Consider the following 17,248-nt stretch of genomic DNA (forward strand, 5'->3'; position numbering starts at 1 on the left):
CGACCTCTGATGGGAAAAAGCAGGGAGGGCAGAATGATGGAAGTTATGCTCCCTACGAGATAGTCAAAAAGGCTGGGGAGCCTTAGGGACAGTAGAAGACTGAGGTTTTTGCTGGGGCTTCTGCTGATGCTGCCTCTTTACTGGCGGCCGAATGGCGGGGGCCTGCTTCGGCGGGTAGCACCTTTGATAAATCATAGGAGGACGAGACGGACGAGAGATTGCAGGCTTGGGCTTCTGGCGGAGAATAGACTGAAAAGATTTTTCATGTTTGGACAGCTTCTCCATTGCCGCCTCGATGGACTCGTCGAAAAGGTCCGCTCCCGCACAGGGAACGTTCGCCAGCCTGTCCTGGAGATTTGGGTCCATATCAATGGTGCGAAGCCACGCCAAGCGTCTCATGGCCACCGAACAAGCAGCCGCTCTGGCCGAGAGCTCAAAGGCGTCGTAAGACGATTGCATCATCTGCAGGCGGAGTTGGGACAATGATGCCAGCACCTCTGAGTACTCAAAGCGAGCCTGAGAGTCCAGATAGGGTAAAAACTTTTGAAGAATGGATAGAAAAAACTCAAAGTAGGTTGCAAAATGAAAGCTGTAATTCAGGACTCGAGAAGCCATGATCGAGTTCTGGTAGATGCGCCGGCCAGGAGGAGTGGAAGCATAGACCTGGGAGGGATGAGACCGCTTCAGAGAGGATTCAACCAAGAGGGACTGGTGCGAGAGCTGTGCCCCGTCGAAGCCCTTATGGTGCACCATGCGGTATCGAGCATCCAACTTCCCCGGGACCACCGGGATGGAGTATGGGGTCTCGAAGCATCTCATGAAAGTCTGGTCCAGAAGCTTATGTAGAGGCAGGTGTAGAGACTCGGCAGGAGGTTGAGGAAGATGCATCATCTCCAGATACGCCTTCGAGAACTTGGAACCCGAATCCAGGGTGATATCCAGATCCACCGCCATCTGCCTCAGGAAGGACGAGAATGACAACTGGTCCGCCAGGGCCGGGCCTCGAGACGGGCTCGAAGAAGATGAGGCGGCCTGGTCCGCCGATGCCGAGGACCGGCACGGAGAGAACAAACCCCCGCAGTCCTCGAGTTCCGGCATAGGAGGAGGGGGCGAGTACTCCGGGGAAAACTCCCTGAAAGGTTGCTTCCGGCGAGGAGTGTCTCGATGAATGCCTCGATGAATGCCTCAATGAGTGCCTCGATGAATGCCTCGATCGACGACCGGAGCTGTGTCAAGAAGCAGGCCTCGAGAGACGAGACGAGCTATGCCCAGACGAGGCAGCCACCGAGTAGATGGGACTGGAGGCTGTGGATCGAAGCATCAGAGGCTGAGACGAAGCCCCCCGAGGCGCTCCCCAAGGTTCGAGGCCCGGCATCGCGGAGGAAGAGTCCGGGCCAGGCAAGCCATGCATCGAGGGTATCGGTTCCAAAGGTGGCATGGGCAAAGACTCTGCTCCTTGCGAGACATGCCCCGAAGCCAGACCAGACACTCGCCGAGACTCTGCTCCCAGCAGCAAGAGTGTGCGCCGAGGAGGCACCGGAGGCGGCTCGACCTCGCGGGAGGCTTCCGCGTACCCAGGCTGGATCTGGGAGAGAAGCGTCGGCCCAATTTTGGTAAAGAGCTCGACAAATCGCTTCTCCATCAGGGCGTGGAACGACGCCGGCAAAGAGGGATCCGCATCAGCAATGGGACGTCCCACACGGACATTGGTCACTCGGACGCCAGGGGGCTTGGATATAGAGGCCTTGGGCACCTTAAGCACCACTGAAGGGATGGGAGGCTGCACTACCTTACCTGAGGAGACTTCGGAAGGCACCACAGCATGCGTCGGAGTCGAAGCCGGCACGAACAAGACAGGCTTGAGCAGACTCGAGGCCGAAGATGTAGAATCGGAAGTCGAAGGCGTGGCGCTCTGTGAAGAGGGCAGCACCGGGGACGCCTCCATGCTAAACAGCGACTCCCACAAAATACAGCGACGCTTAAACGCACGTGCTGTAAGTGTGGAGTAAGGCCGGCATGATTTTGGAAGGTGTTGAGGCCCGAGACACTGAAGACAGCGTCGATGAGGGTCCATCAACAAAATTGCGCGCTGGCACTTGACACACTTTTTAAAACCAGTAACAGGCCAGGACATAGGCCGAAAAAGCTCCGCCGCAAGGTCGAAGCCGCGGGGCCGCAGCCACGCAACCTGCCCAGTCGAACGATCGAAATAAATTTTCTTTTCTTTTTTTTTTAAAAAACAACAAAACGTAACCTGAACCAACGAGAATGAGCATAAAAAAACCAAACCCGCTGGCACAGAAGGCACAATAAAGGAACTTCGCGCAGAGAGTTTCAAAGGCAAACTTCTCAGCTCCGTGGAAGAGAAAGAACTGAGGAGACACGCCCGGTGCATCAGGCGGGAAGGCACTCGCGCATGCGCGGTGTGGGCAACTCGAAACTTCTAAAAGTTTCTACAAGCAAGTATGCTTATGAGATGTCCGCATCGGGGCTCCGTTGGATGACGTCACCCACTAGTGAGAATACCTGCCTGCTTGTCCTGGGATAATGCTAGGAATGATTAAGAAGGGGATCACAAACAGATCAGAGAAGGTTATCATGCCGCTGTACTGGGTAATGGTACGCCCCACCTGGAATACTGCGTCTAGCACTGGTCGCCGTACATGAAGAAGGACACAATGCTACTCGAAAGGGTCCAGAGAAGAGCAACTAAAATTGTTAAGGGGCTGGAGGAGTTGCCATACAGTGAGAGATTAGAGAAACTGGGCCTCTTATCCCTTGAAAAGAGGAGACTGAGAGGGGACACGATTGAAACATTCAAGATACTGAAGGGAATAGACTTAGTAGATAAAGACAGGTTGTTCACTCTCTCCAAGGTAGGGAGAAAGAGAGGGCACTCTCTAAAGTTAAAAGGGGATAGATTCCGTACAAACATAAGGAAGTTCTTCTTCACCCAGAGAGTGGTAGAAAACTGGAATGCTCTTTCGGAGTCTGTTATAGGGAAAAAAAACCTCCAGGGTTTCAAGACAAAGTTGGCAAGTTCCTGCTGAACCGGAACGTACACAGGTAAGGCTAGACTCAGTTAGGGCACTGGTCTTTGACCTAAGGGCCACCGCGTGAGCGTACTTGCTGGGCACGATGGACCACTGGTCTGACCCAGCAGCGGCAATTCTTATGTTCTTATGTTCAATCAAATTCTGCACAGTTGCAGATAGTGAGGCAATGAGTATTGTTTTGAGGACATTGTAAGATCACGATGTATCTAGAACATGCCGATTTGCAAGAGTCTTGGATTCTCTTCTGATACATTTTATATTTTAAAGCAAAGATGTTTTTAGTCTTCTATTCACTTTGGAAGAAAATAAGACTACAAGTTTTTTGAGGGGAGGGAAAATGGTGTCAGCCAAGAACTAAGAATAGCCTCTAACCCAGTAGCCCATCTTCATGGTGGTCAATCGAGGTTACTAGTACCTGGCAAAAAAAACCCAAAAGAGTAGCAAAATTGTTAATCTGAGCTCATGAAAATCTTGACAAAGGATCATTCAGACTCATTAGCTTTCTTAGGGAAGACCACCTGGGAGAGAATAGAAGTAAATCATTTTTCCATTGAACTCTAAAAAGAATCTTATATATATCTATATACTGATTCATCCCTACAAGAGGGCTCAACTCGGTTAACAAAATGTACAAGAGATTAGAGCAAAAACTGTATCTTTTATACCAAAAATTTTTTATCTTTTATAGTCGATTATTTGAAGAGGAAGAGTCATTAGTAAATTTCTGTAATAAATATGTATTCAATGCTTTACGAAAAATGGATAAATGAGAGAGAACTCTAACTAGAAGGAAGGTCATTCCAAATTTTTACGAACAAAAAAGAAAATGATCGACAGAAATTGGCCATTAGTTTTTAATCTCTTAACAGTGGGAAAGCCAAGTTTAAATTTCTGAGAACTCCTACAGTTAGAGATTTCTTGTGAATTAAACGAAACAGAGACCAAAAGAGAAAAAAATACCATATAGGCTTCTGAAAATTACAGTTGCACACTTAAATTGGATCCTCCAATAAACAGGAACAAGAAGATCTGACTAAACTCCTGAGCTAACTCCCCCCCTCCCACTTTACAAACCTGCACTAGTGGTTGCTGCTGTGGTAAGTGCCCCAAAGCCCATAGGGATTTAAAGAGCTTTAGGGCTTTTGCAAAAGAGGGGTTATATGAGCACCCAGAGGAACCAATGATTATCTTGGAGCTACGAAACCTTCTTCTACTTGCTATTAAGGTGGACTTAGGAATGTATCAAAGTCATTTTTAGGCCTAGAGCAATTTTCTGCTTTAGAAAAGAGTATTTAAGAAACAGCTAGAGACAGACTCATGTGCCTTCATTCTTTTAAGGAATATTCTAGCTGCTGATTTCTTTACAGAGCTGGGAATAATTTTCCTTCTAATACTTCCTTTAACATACACTCTAAAGTAGTTCTAAATGAGGAGGATATCCAAGCAGATATAGAAACATAGAAACATAGAAATAGAGGGCAGATAAGGGCCACGGCCCATCAAGTCTGCCCACTCCAATGACCCTCCCTATCTATCTTTGCGGATAGATCCCACATGTCTGTCCCATCTGGCCTTAAAATCTGGCACGCTGCTGGCCTCAATAACCTGAAGTGGAAGACTATTCCAGTGATCAACCACCCTTTCGGTGAAGAAGAACTTCCTAGTGTCACCGTGCAGTTTCCCGCCCCTGATTTTCCACTGATGCCCCCTTGTTGCCGCGGGACCCTTGAAAAAGAAGATATCCTCTTCCACCTCGATGCGACCCGTGAGGTACTTGAATGTCTCGATCATATCTCCCCTCTCTCTACATTCCTCGAGTGAGTAGAGCTGCAACTTCCCTAATCAAAAGTCAGAGAAGCTCATTAGAGAAAATCTAAATCCCCTATCGACAGACAGTCCTGGAGGGCCAACATCAAGTTCTACAATACAGTTCTGAAAAAAGCAAGACAGAACTTCTACGGAGATAAAATCACCAGATCCAACAACCAGAGCAGTACTCTATTCAATATCTGGCGTTCCTTAACTTCCAAAAAAGGCTCCACCTCAGTCCCCTCCTCCCCCTCAGCTGGTGTTCTGGCGAAATTCTTCAACGATAAGATCACCACCTCGAGATCCCCCTTCCCGCCCACAGTCTCCTACAACTCCCTGGTGCCCACCGACTCCATTTCTACCCCAACGACCTCCTATCCCATCCCAGTGGACAGATCCTGGTCCATCTTTGAGCTCGTATCGGAATCCTCGGTCCTCAAACTTTGCCTCAAACTGAAATCCTGCAACTGCTCCTTAGACCCATTCCCCTCCTACCTATATGAGAAAATTCCCGCGCAGGCCATCTCTTCTATCACCAAACTCATCAACTCCGCCTTACGCTTGGGCCTTTTCTCCCCAGAAATGGGCCATATTGCCCTGACCCCTCTACTGAAAAAATCTGACCTAGACCCCTCCACACCATCCAGCTATCGCCCAATAGCAAATATCCCTCTATTAACCAAGTTACTCGAGTCCATCATTGCCACCCAACTCGCATCTTATTTAGAGAGATTTTCTATCCTCTTACCTTACCAATATGGATTTCGTTCCAATTTCAGCACCGAATCCCTACTGACCTCCTTAATCTCTAAGGTCCAATTACTCCACTCTCGAAACAAGTTTGCCGTCCTCCTTCAATTTGACCTTTCCGCTGCTTTTGACGTTGTTCACCATGACATCCTAGTCTACCAACTCTCCGAGATAGGCATCAACTCCACAGTCTCACACTGGTTCTCTAAATTCTTACACTCTCGCTCTTATACCGTCAACATGAATGGCACCTCATCCACCCCCTGGCAACCAACGTGTGGAGTCCCGCAAGGCTCTCCTCTCTCTCCTATCCTGTTCAACATCTATATGTCCTCCCTTAAACTCCTCCACCTATCACCCCTAGAAACAATTTACACTTACGCTGACGATATCCTAGTCCTCCTCGAGACCGACCCAAACCTTACCAACCTCTCGGAGAACATATCCTCCTGTATAACGAACCTCCAGTCCTGGGCCCATACTGTCAAAATGAAATTGAACGAGTCCAAAACTAAACTACTTTGGCTCGGCCCTAAACTTGACCAACTCCCCACCTCCATCTCCCTGTCCTCTGGCTCCACTCTGCAGCTGGAGTCCTCAAGCAATGTTCTGGGCATCATCATCGACTCCACTTTGTCTTTCAACGACCACCTCAATTCCTTGGCAAAAAAATGCTATTTCAGCCTTCAGCCTATTTCCATCAAAACCACTTTACTGTTCTCGTCTAATCTATCATCCTGTCCAGATTGGACTACTGCAACTCAATCTACCTAAGCCTTACCAAGAAAAGCCTTCATAGACTTCAGCGGATCCAGAATGCCGCGGCCAAGCCCATGTGCCTCAGGCCGCGCCCCCAGGTGGGACCTAAGGCTCCAGGGCCTATTCTGATTGGCCCACGCGCCTTAGGCCCCACCAGTAGGCGGAGCTTTAGGATGGATGGGCCAATCCGGCCTCATTCCTTCGTTGGCTGCCTGCCGGACAGGCGGGTTTGGCTCCCGTCTGTCCGGCCAACTACCAAAGGTACGGGGAAGGGGGGTGGGGGGTCGTGGGGGTCGCCAGGGGGGTCACGGGTCGGCTGGGGGGGCGGTCGGAGGTTCTTGGGGGGGGCGGTCGTTGGGAGGGAGGGGGGTTTGTGTCGAGGGCAGGAGGGCCTGGGATCCCTCCTGCCCGTAATGTAGTGCGGGGTGGGGTTAGGGTGTCGCCGTGGCCAGGAGGATTTGGGCTCCCTCCTGGCCCAACTACCAAAGGTACGGGGAAGGGGGGTGGGGGGGGTCGTGGGGGTCGCCAGGGGGGTCGCGGGTCGGCTGGGGGGCGGTCGGAGGGTCTTGGGGGGGGGGGTCGTTGGGGGGGAGGGGGGTTTGCGTCGAGGGCAGGAGGGCCTGGGATCCCTCCTGCCCGTAATGTAGTGCGGGGTGGGGTTAGGGGGTCGCCGTGGCCAGGAGGATTTGGGCTCCCTCCTGGCCCAACTACCAAAGGTACGGGGAAGGGGGGTGGGGGGGTCGCCAGGGGGGTCGCGGGTCGGCTGGGGGGGCGGTCGGAGGTTCTTGGGGGGGGGCGGGTGGTTGGGGGGGGGGGGGTTTGCGTCGAGGGCAGGAGGGCCTGGGATCCCTCCTGCCCGTAATGTAGTGCGGGGTGGGGTTAGGGGGTCGCCGTGGCCAGGAGGATTTGGGCTCCCTCCTGGCCCGATATTGTTGGGGAGTCGGCGGTCCTTCGGGGGGGAGGGATGTATCGGACGTCGGGGGGGGGCATCAGGCTTTCAGGATGGGGACAGACCTTCAAGGGGGGACAGTGCACGGAAGTCAGGGGGGGTGAACGGAGAGTCGGGACAGCGCACGGAAAGTCAGAGCGGGCGAAAGGAGCGTCGGGCAGCATGCGCGGTATACCCGTGAGCGCGGTATACCAAAGTTTTTGTACATATCATCGTGATTTCTGCGCGCTATACCCGTGTGCGCGTTTTATACGGGTGCGCGTTATTTGCGTGAAAATACGGTAAGTATAATTTACTGGATGTAGGTTTCTAAAAATGGTTGATGTAGAGAAGGTGAACAAAGAAGGTGGACAAAAAGTGAGGTAAAAACCAAGAAGTCTTTAACCCTCAATTTGCTGGGCAATGCTTGTGACACATATCTAAAGACTCATTAATCCTGGTTCAAAGTTTGCCCTCTGGCCTACCCCGCCTCTTCTGACATCACTTCCTGTTTCTTATGTTCAGCTTAAACTGTTCAGCCAGGACTGGGTCGGAGAAAGTTGCATTTATCACAGTATCACTTTAGAAATGTATAGCGGGGTATCTCATGAATCCTTAGATATGTACCTCAAGCATCGGTCAACAAACTGAGGATAAAAGACTTGGTTTTTATATTGAATCAGTCTTTATCGTTACCTCACTTTTTGTCCACCTAATTTCCAAAACAGCACATATACACGTCTATGTATCAGCACATACATGTCTAGGTTCTGAAAAGCCAATTTACATGTTTAACTGTCTACACTCAGATATGTGTTTTGTCGAGATGTCTCTTGTATGTTAGATGCCGACATCTGTACATGAGGGAGCACTCTAGAAAGAAGGCGCTATGTCAACAGACTTGCACACATCCCAACCTAGATGTCTCAATTCTGATTTCTACAGTATGTTCTAACTAAAATGTGCCTTGCGCTCTAGAAAGAAGGCGCTATGTCAACAGACTTGCACACATCCCAACCTAGATGTCTCAATTCTGATTTCTACAGTATGTTCTAACTAAAATGTGCCTTGCGCTCTAGAAAGAAGGCGCTACGTCAACAGTCTTGCACACATCCCAACCTAGATGTCTCAATTCTGATTTCCACAGTATGTTCTAACTAAAATGTGCCTTGCGCTCTAGAAAGAAGGCGCTACGTCAACAGACTTGCACACATCCTAACCTAGATGTCTCAATTCTGATTTCTACAATATGTTCTAACTAAAATGTGCCAAGCGCTCTAGAAAGAAGGCGCTACGTCAACAGACTTGCACACATCCCAACCTAGATGTCTCAATTCTGATTTCTACAGTATGTTCTAACTAAAATGTGCCTTGCGCTCTAGAAAGAAGGCGCTACGTCAACAGACTTGCACACATCCGAACCTAGATTCTGATTTCTACAGTATGTTCTAATTAAAATGTGCCTTTACATCTGTTATTTAGATACATTAATCTTTTATCCAGTGGTGATTTTTTTCTGCTATATAAGCCATTTATTCCCCCAAGCGCAGATAATTACCTTTGCATGATCAATGCGAACTGAAAGTTCTTTGGGGGCAAAACCTCCAAAGATCAAACTGTGTATGGCCCCAAGTCTTGCACATGCCAACATGGTGTACATGGCCTGTGGAATCATGGGCATGTAGATGACAACACGATCACCCTTCTTCACTCCGTGTTTCACCAGAACGCCAGCCAGCTTGGAGACCTGTCCAGAGAAAATTGTCATGTGTCAGCTATTTCATTCTTACATTGTGAGTCCACTAGGCACATCATAAAAAGTAAGTCTCTTTGGTTAAATCATAGAAAAGTGATATATTAAATCCATGACCCTGTATCTTTGCAACATGTAACAGACTAATTGCTTGAAAACTATTAAAACATCTTGCAGATTGTAGTAACTTCATGAATTATGCTGGCTAATTCTTGGATGTTTTCTCTTTCTGGCTGTCATAATTATCACTAAGGCTGAAAGTTAATCACAGTTAATTAATGCATTAATTATAGTTATTAATCATCTCTTTTATCCTCCAAACATCTCTTCTGCTCTCTTCTCTTCCAATCCCTGTTCTTGTGATCTATCGTCTTTCCACCCACAATTCAGTATCTTGCCCCCCCCCCCCCCCCCACTCTGGTCTGCCTTAAAGGTGGTCTTCTGCTGATCCTTGGTAGTGGCAGCATTGCATATACGCTGCCTGTGGCTTGGTCCAAAGCTTCCCCTCTGGCCTCCGACATCACTTCCTGTTTCTTATGTTCAACTTAAACTGTTCAGCCAAGACTGGGTTGGAGATAGTCGCATTTATCACAGTATCACTTTAAAAATGTATAGCAGAATAACTCTCACAAGCAAATAGCTGTCATTAATTAGTCATATTTAGGTTTTTTTTCCTCCAAAAGAGGAGGTCCACATACACCATCAAACTGGAAACCACTTCATGCATCTGGCGACGTTCAATAATTGCTTTTTCCAGTCCTGAATTCTGAACTACACAGACCCTGAAGGTGTCAATTTTCCTCCACCAGTCCTGGGAGTTTGATCTACTTTGGCATCACAATTCAGCTCAGGCAAGCAGGGACTTGGCAGCCTGCTGCAGGAGGCAGGGAACTGGTTATGAGTCTATATATCGGCTCAGCATTTTCAGAAAGAAGAGCTTCATGGTCGCAAAGTGATTGCCATTACTGAAGAAATATCTGCCATCTCGTTGTGACTGGGACTGAGATAAACAGCTTTCTTTCCTATAAATATATTGGCAATTTATCATAGTTCAAGTTTATTGCCTTGGATCTCAACTCCCTCATGAAGTAATATTCACATCTCTCTTCTATTTATTAATTGTCTTCTTGAGCTCAGTGAATAAACTTAACATTAAAAAATTGCACTGGTCTTTATGTTTGATAGTATAAGAAACAGCAATTCTAAAGATGTACTGTCTTAAAATAATTAAGGACGTATATTCATTAGCATACATATAAAACATTGATTTAATGTGCTTTAACACACAAATTAATGCATGTATGACCGATTTGCATGCATTAAAAAAAACTCCAGAGAACAGTTTCTTGTTTACATAAGGGCTGATCAGCCTGCCCGCGAAGAACCTCATCTTACTGCTCAGCCAAGATTAATACCCCAAAGAATCCCTGGGATATGAGCTCTCTCAAAATCACAGTTACACATACAAAGTTTAAAAATTAGCCAGTAAAAACTATTCTGTATTATTACTGCACAATACAATACAAAACATGCATAAAAACTGTTTTACTACTTGGGATCTAGCTAGATACTTTGAACTTGGGCTGGCCACTGTTGGAAACAGGATACTGGGCTAGATGGACCTTTGGTCTGTCCTAGTATGGCAATTCTTAAGTTCCTAAGTGTAGGACAATCAAGCCATTGTGACATCACTGATGAGGTTGGCTCTTAGGCATTGGTGGAATGAAGTATTATGACATCACAATCTCAGCTCTGGAATGTTGTTTACTATTTGGGTTTTTAAAGCCAGGTACTTAGGATCTGGATTGGCCACTGTTGGAAACAGGATACCGAGCTTGATGTACCTTTGGTCTGTCCTAATATAGCAATTCTTAAGTTTTTATACAAATGTATCAATAGAAATTTAGATTACTAATAATAATAATAATAATTTTTATTTTGTATACCGGCATACCCAGGGAGTTCTAGGCGGTTCACAACAGTTAGTTGAAATACAAACAATGTGGTTGAAATTGAAGAACATAGTAGCGCAATCATAAAGTCAAACTAGTTATACGTTTACAATTTAAGTCAGGGAAAAGACTTTATACAGTAAGCATATACAGTGGTACCTTGGATTACGAGCATAATCTGTTCCAGGAGCATGCGCGTAATCCAAAATGCTCGTTTATCAAAGCGAGTTTCCCCATAGGAAATTATGGAAACTCGCTTTGATACGTTCCCCCCCCCCGAGGCCAGGGCGCTGCTCACCCCCCCCCCCCCCGCTTGCAAAGTGCCTCCCCGCGTGATCCGGCACTCCCCCCACCCCATGAGAACAGGCACCCCCCACCCGACCAACTTTAACTCACCCCCCCCCCCGTCTGGCACCGGCACGAGAACCGCTCCCCCCGCTCTCAAAGGCCCCCCCCCACTCAAATCGGCGCCCCCCCCCCCCCCGCAAGAACAGGAACCCCTCGCCCGACCAACTTTAACTCACCCCCCCTTTGGCACCGGCACACAGCCCACAAGTGCCGGTGCCGCTTGAAGATCTTCTTCTTCCCAGTCTCTGCCGGCTTTGAGCATACATCTGCGCATGCTCAAGCCCTTCTAATTCTCCCTCTACATGGTCTAAGTCACAACATCCAAGTTCCGTCGATCCTGGGCTGTATAACTTTCGGTTATACATGCTGTACGACTAAGTCTAAGCCGGCCCACATCCCGCCCAACTCCCACCCTCGACACTCCTCCTGAAACACCCCGTTTAGCTTTGGTCGTTCAGCGGCACTATGAAGGCCAAGATCATTTAGAAATACATCCAAAACCCGTTTTTATTATCGACACTTGGACATATTTGCGAAATATTCATCCAAGTGCCGACTTAGCCCGGTTTTCGATTATGAGACCCTTAACGTTTACTGCATTAAAGATTTTCATGCATGTCCTATTTTCCTGGTCCATGGGTCTCTTCATTGTATCCAAAATCCGGATAATCACCATCTCAGGGGTTACAAAATGGAAAAAAACCAAACCCTAGTTTTCTTAGCATGTAACTCCACTTAATGGTATGTTCTAAAAGAACTATGATGAACAGAAACCATCGATGGATTCTCCCTACATTGAAGATTCTAATAATGTTGCTCTCATTTCGGTTATATTGCACGGAGAGGGTAGTGGATGTCCGGAATGCACTCCTGAGGGAGGTGGTGGAGATGAAAATGGTAATGGAGTTCAAAAAAGCGTGGGTTGAACACAAGAGGATCTAGAATCAGAAAATAATAGTAAATATTGAAGAACTAAGGCCAGTACTGGGCATACTTGCATGGCCATTTGGACGGCCTGGGGAGGGCTTCAACGGCTGGGAGGGTGTAGATCAGGGGTCTCAAAGTCCCTCCTTGAGGGCCGCAATCCAGTCGGGTTTTCAGGATTTCCCCAATGAATATGCATGAGATCTATGTGCATGCACTGCTTTCAATGCATATTCATTGGGGAAATCCTGAAAACCCGACTGGATTGCGGCCCTCAAGGAGGGACTTTGAGATCCCTGGTGTAGATGGACTGGAGTGAGCTTGATGGAGACTTCAGTAGTTGGAACCTAAGAACAGTATCGGGCAGAGCTTTAGATTCTTGCCCAGAAATAGCTAAAAAAAAAAAAAAAGAAGAAGAAAAAACCCAACAAATTTTTAGATTAAATCAGGTTGGGCAGACTAGATGGACCATTCAGGTCTTTATCTGTAGTCATCTACTATATTACTATGCTTTTTGTGAAGAATTAATTACTGTAAACTGAATCAAGCCCTATCATAGGGATGACCCGGTATAAAAACCTAAAAGTTGGATTGGAACAATAAATTAACATTTTAGAATAGAACAAATAAACGCAGCCTTTCACTGAGAGGATGCAACAGTGACGGAGAAGTCTTTACTTTGAGCATAATGAGAACCTATGGCGTGCCTCTCTTGTTCTACATTAGCCTCCTGGAAAGTGGAAAAGTCGTATCAGTGAACTGAGCTGGTGTAGAGAAATACACCACAGGGGAAATTCAATATGATTTGCCATGTGGCATTGGAAATTAGCTCCCTGAGGAGAAAAAAAAAATTGTCTTTGATGTTATCAGGCTGTAACAGATAAGTCCACATTCTACAGAACACAAATCTCCTCATTCGTCTTCTGCGACTTTAAATAATGTACTATGTTCAATTTATTTCCCTCCAAAATAATCCACTTTAAGGGAGGTGGGGTTTTGAGCATTCTCAGTACCAATGACCTAAATACTTGATATGAAGCACTGACGTAGTTCAGGTGATAGGAGGCAGAGTTGCCCTATATAGAAGTTTATGAGGAAAAGCACATGGGCTACTTATGTGGCAACCAGCGCTCCCTTAAGGACTGGCCAAGTGTTAGCACTTTTTTTTTTCTCATGTGAACGACGAGTTCTAAAAAATGTTTATCAAGTAAGCAACAAATTCTAAAAATCGGCAATTTTCCAGATTTGCAAGTATTTTTGTGAGCGACGCTCCTAGAAATGTATGAGCGACTGCTCACCTTAATAATAACAACTTTATTTTTGTATACCGCCACACCATAACAGTTCTAGGCGGTTCACAAGAGGCAACTGAGCCAGCAAAATACAAGCAACGGAGAAATGCAAAGGATTATCAAGTGACAAATTTATCAAAGAGATAAGTCTTTACTCATTTTCTAAGAGAGTAATAGGACAAAGCTTTTGCAATGGTTTCACTTAACCAGGCATTCATTTTGCCTGCTTAAAATGAAAAAGCGTTCTGTCCATGAATCTCTTGTAACGACAAGATTTAAATGTAGGGTAGGCAAATAAGCAGGAACTCCAGGTAGACTTGATGGCATGAGCCAGCTCAAAGTGAGTGGAAAGGTAGGTTGGAGCCAAGCCAGTTAAGGTTTTGAAACAGATGCAGGCAAATTTAAACAGAACTCTTGCCTCTACCGGCAGCCAATGCAGTTGCTTATAATAAGGGCCGACATGATCGTATTTCTTCAGGTCAAAAATCAATCGGGACAGCTGAATTCTGAATAATACTTAATTTTTTAAAGATTCTCTTGTTAGCTTAGAGGGATCATGGGTAGCAACAGTGCCACGTTAGGGCAGTTAGAACAGCCCTTGGAACATAGGGGGAGAGAAGTGAAGAGAGATATGAGGGGGCAGCTGAGTGAATGAATTCATAGGACAGTAAGAGGGATTAGAAGATACCTTTTTCTCAGATCTTGAAATCAGGTCAGGTGAGTGTAAGGGGCGGGAGGGCAGGATGCCACTAGACAACAGTGAATTTGTAGTATTTAGTTTGGGGAGAGAGGGATATTGAGTGCGGGGAAGGGGAGCCCTAAACACAGGAATAAAAAAAAAAAAAAAAAAGTTAGGGAGGAGGGTTGGGTGGGTGGGTGGGGTGGGTTCTCACACTCAAGTGATTTTTCTTAAGCAGAATGGAGGAGGGAGAGTTACTAGGATCCAGTAGGGACCCCAGAGTTACTAGGATCCAGGAGGGCGCTGGTGCAAAATGTTAACCATCAGGGAGATCAGTTTTGGGCTAAACCATGATTTGATTTTGGGCATTGGCATACTTTTTTTGGTACAGGATACAAATTTCAACATTACAGTCTGTAACTAGAAGTAACACCCCATTTCACCAATTAAAGCATTCAGTATTAACATTAAAAAGCGGTGGAACAGGGAGACAAAGCAACACATTCTTAATGGCCTCATATGCACTCATTTGAATGCAATATGTGACCATCTGTGCCATTCCGCGGTAAACCCACACTCAACCCTCTTCCTGCATGTATGTATATTACAATATCTGCGCACCTGGGCTTGCAGTAGTTTTCTGCATTGGCCCTCAATGCTATCATGAGCCAATCCAGCAACACCTATTTTCTTGCCCTCCCAACACAACCCGATTGAGTTGAGAGACAGAGAATGACGACACAGTGACAGAATTTGTCCCCGTCACCTTGGATAACCGCAGGAAACCATCCCATGTCATTCTTTAGTGTCTATCTCAACCTCAGTCCTTCTACACCAGCATTCTTCAATGCAAGGCTTGAAGTGCCCATTCATACTCCGACTCTTCCTTCTCTACTTAAAGAATGACATGGTGATGGTTTCCCGTGGTTTAACCGTGAGGATGGGGACAAATTCTGTCTCCGTGTCATTCTCTAGAAGTACCTGGCAGAAACCCATCAAGTAGCAACATTCCAGAGCTATGACTGCAACATCATAATGTCTCATTCCACCAATGCCTAAGAGCCAACTTCATCACTGATGTCACAATGGCTTGACTGTCCTATACATAAGAACATAGGATTGCCTTACTGGGACAGACCAAGGTCCATCAAGTCCAACAGTATCCAACCCAGGTCCCGTTTTTTAGTGTCTATCTTAGCCTCAGTCCTTCTACACCAGCATCCTTCAATGCAAGGCTTTAGCGTCAGTGGCTGTGCCCATTTACACCTCAATTCTTCCTTCTCTTCTTAAAGAATGATACGGGATGGTTTCCCGTGGTTAACTGCGAGGACGGGTACAAAATCTGTCACCGTGTCATTCTCACAGCCTCCCAGCAGTTCTCCTCAATGCACCTGCTCAGATAACCTAGAAGCCAAAGCAGCAGCACTAGGACCAACATCGAGTACCTGGGTGTGAACCTCTTGGTAAGTGACGGCCATTGTAGTGCCAGTTACAGGGCTATCGTGGATTATAGCAGTCTGGTCTCCACGCCCATTCTCTATGTGACGGTCCAGAGCATTGTAACAAATATTAAGCTCGCCATCCACAAACCTACAGGAATAAATAAAATAAAAAGAGAAAATTCAATGAGTTTAGCAAATCCGTTGATGTCTGCCTAATCCTTACAAGCTAATTATAATTTATAAGTGGGGATGCTGGCGCTCTGCCACACAAGACAGTATTACAAGAAAGCAACAACTCTACCTTAAGGAACCCTGCTACTCTCTTTCTAAGGCATACTGGTTTTACACAAGGTTTAAAAATTTGCGCTTTAAACAGCACAAAAGCAGGAAAGATATCATCACGTGTAATTAGCATATCTTTAGAATCCATTTCACATGAAACCTATCGACATTTTTAATCAAGTCACTTTTTAATTCCTTTCTACTACATAAGAGACCTTTTTACTAAGCTGCACGCAGGAATGCCGCTGTAATTTTCAAATCCACACGTGCAAACTGCGTGCTAAAAATTATTTTTATATTTTTCTTGAAGAGGGACATGTCTGGGCAGAGATCAGACATTCCAGTGCAAAATCAATTAGATCTACATTACCATACGATTAGCGCAGGAATACCACATGAGCCCTTATCCCCAGTCCCCCTCTGCCCCTCCACCAAGCTCCTTCTGCATCACCCACAACACATTCGCGCCCTCCCTAGGCACCCCCAGTACCTCTTTATATCTTCATCAGCGCAAGCAGCTTCTCTGGCCTGCTGCTCGGGCTGGCACTGGCTTTCCCTACGACATCACTTCCTGGCCCCGTAACCCGGAAGTGATTTCAGAGGGAGCCAGGCCGGCACGAGTGGTCATAGTAAAGAGGTATTTGGGTTGAGAAGGAAGGGCATAAGGGTGGCATGGGGGGTGGAAAGGTGCCAGTACCCTCACCGGTCTGCCCCTCCCCTATACTATGCCACTGTGCTGGACGTTACAATCTGTAAAATGGCTATTCATGCTGGACGTCCTCAGCACTTAAGCATCAGAGGGGGAAGGGAAAAGGGGGGGTGAAAGGGTGGGATAGGGTAGATCATCTAAAAAAAATTTTTCAGGATTGATAGAAATATGGATGGAAATAACAGAATTGTGAAATTACTTGTAATGAATATTTCTTTGTATTATATTATTGTATATTTACTTGATCCCTTCAATAAAATGTTAATAACATGTAGATCATTAGGGGAGTGTGTGGCGGTGGTTAGAGCTACAGCCTCAGCACCCTGAGGTTGTGGGTTCAAATCCCTCACTGCTCCTTGTGACCCCGGGCAAGTCACTTAATCCCCACATTGCCCCAGGTACACTAGATAGAGTTTGAGCCCACCAGGACAGATAGGGAAATATGATGAAGTACCTGAATGCAAACCAGTCAGGACATAAATGACATAGAAATAAAATTAAATCAATCAATCATGCGTTCAAGTTTATAGAATGACGAGATAAACAGTTTTATCTGCTAATTGTG

At 46.4% G+C, this 17,248-nt stretch overlaps 1 protein-coding gene across 4 annotated transcripts in view; it reads right to left on the bottom strand.

Annotated features, from left to right (window-relative positions):
• Positions 1 to 17,248, bottom strand: part of ACSS3 (acyl-CoA synthetase short chain family member 3) — a 182,983-nt gene that overhangs the window by 102,255 nt on the left and 63,480 nt on the right. For all 4 annotated transcript variants that reach the window (XM_033951908.1, XM_033951907.1, XM_033951906.1 and 1 more), the window contains 2 exons: positions 15,696 to 15,840; positions 8,861 to 9,049 (listed from right to left, as the gene is read on the bottom strand). In XM_033951908.1, coding sequence (XP_033807799.1) covers positions 8,861 to 9,049; positions 15,696 to 15,728 — 222 coding nt within the window. In that variant the 5' untranslated portion in view covers positions 15,729 to 15,840. The remainder of the gene's footprint in view (positions 1 to 8,860; positions 9,050 to 15,695; positions 15,841 to 17,248) is intronic.

Source organism: Geotrypetes seraphini, chromosome 7, assembly GCF_902459505.1.
Source record: "Geotrypetes seraphini chromosome 7, aGeoSer1.1, whole genome shotgun sequence".
In the NCBI taxonomy this organism is placed as follows: Eukaryota; Metazoa; Chordata; class Amphibia; order Gymnophiona; family Dermophiidae; genus Geotrypetes; species Geotrypetes seraphini.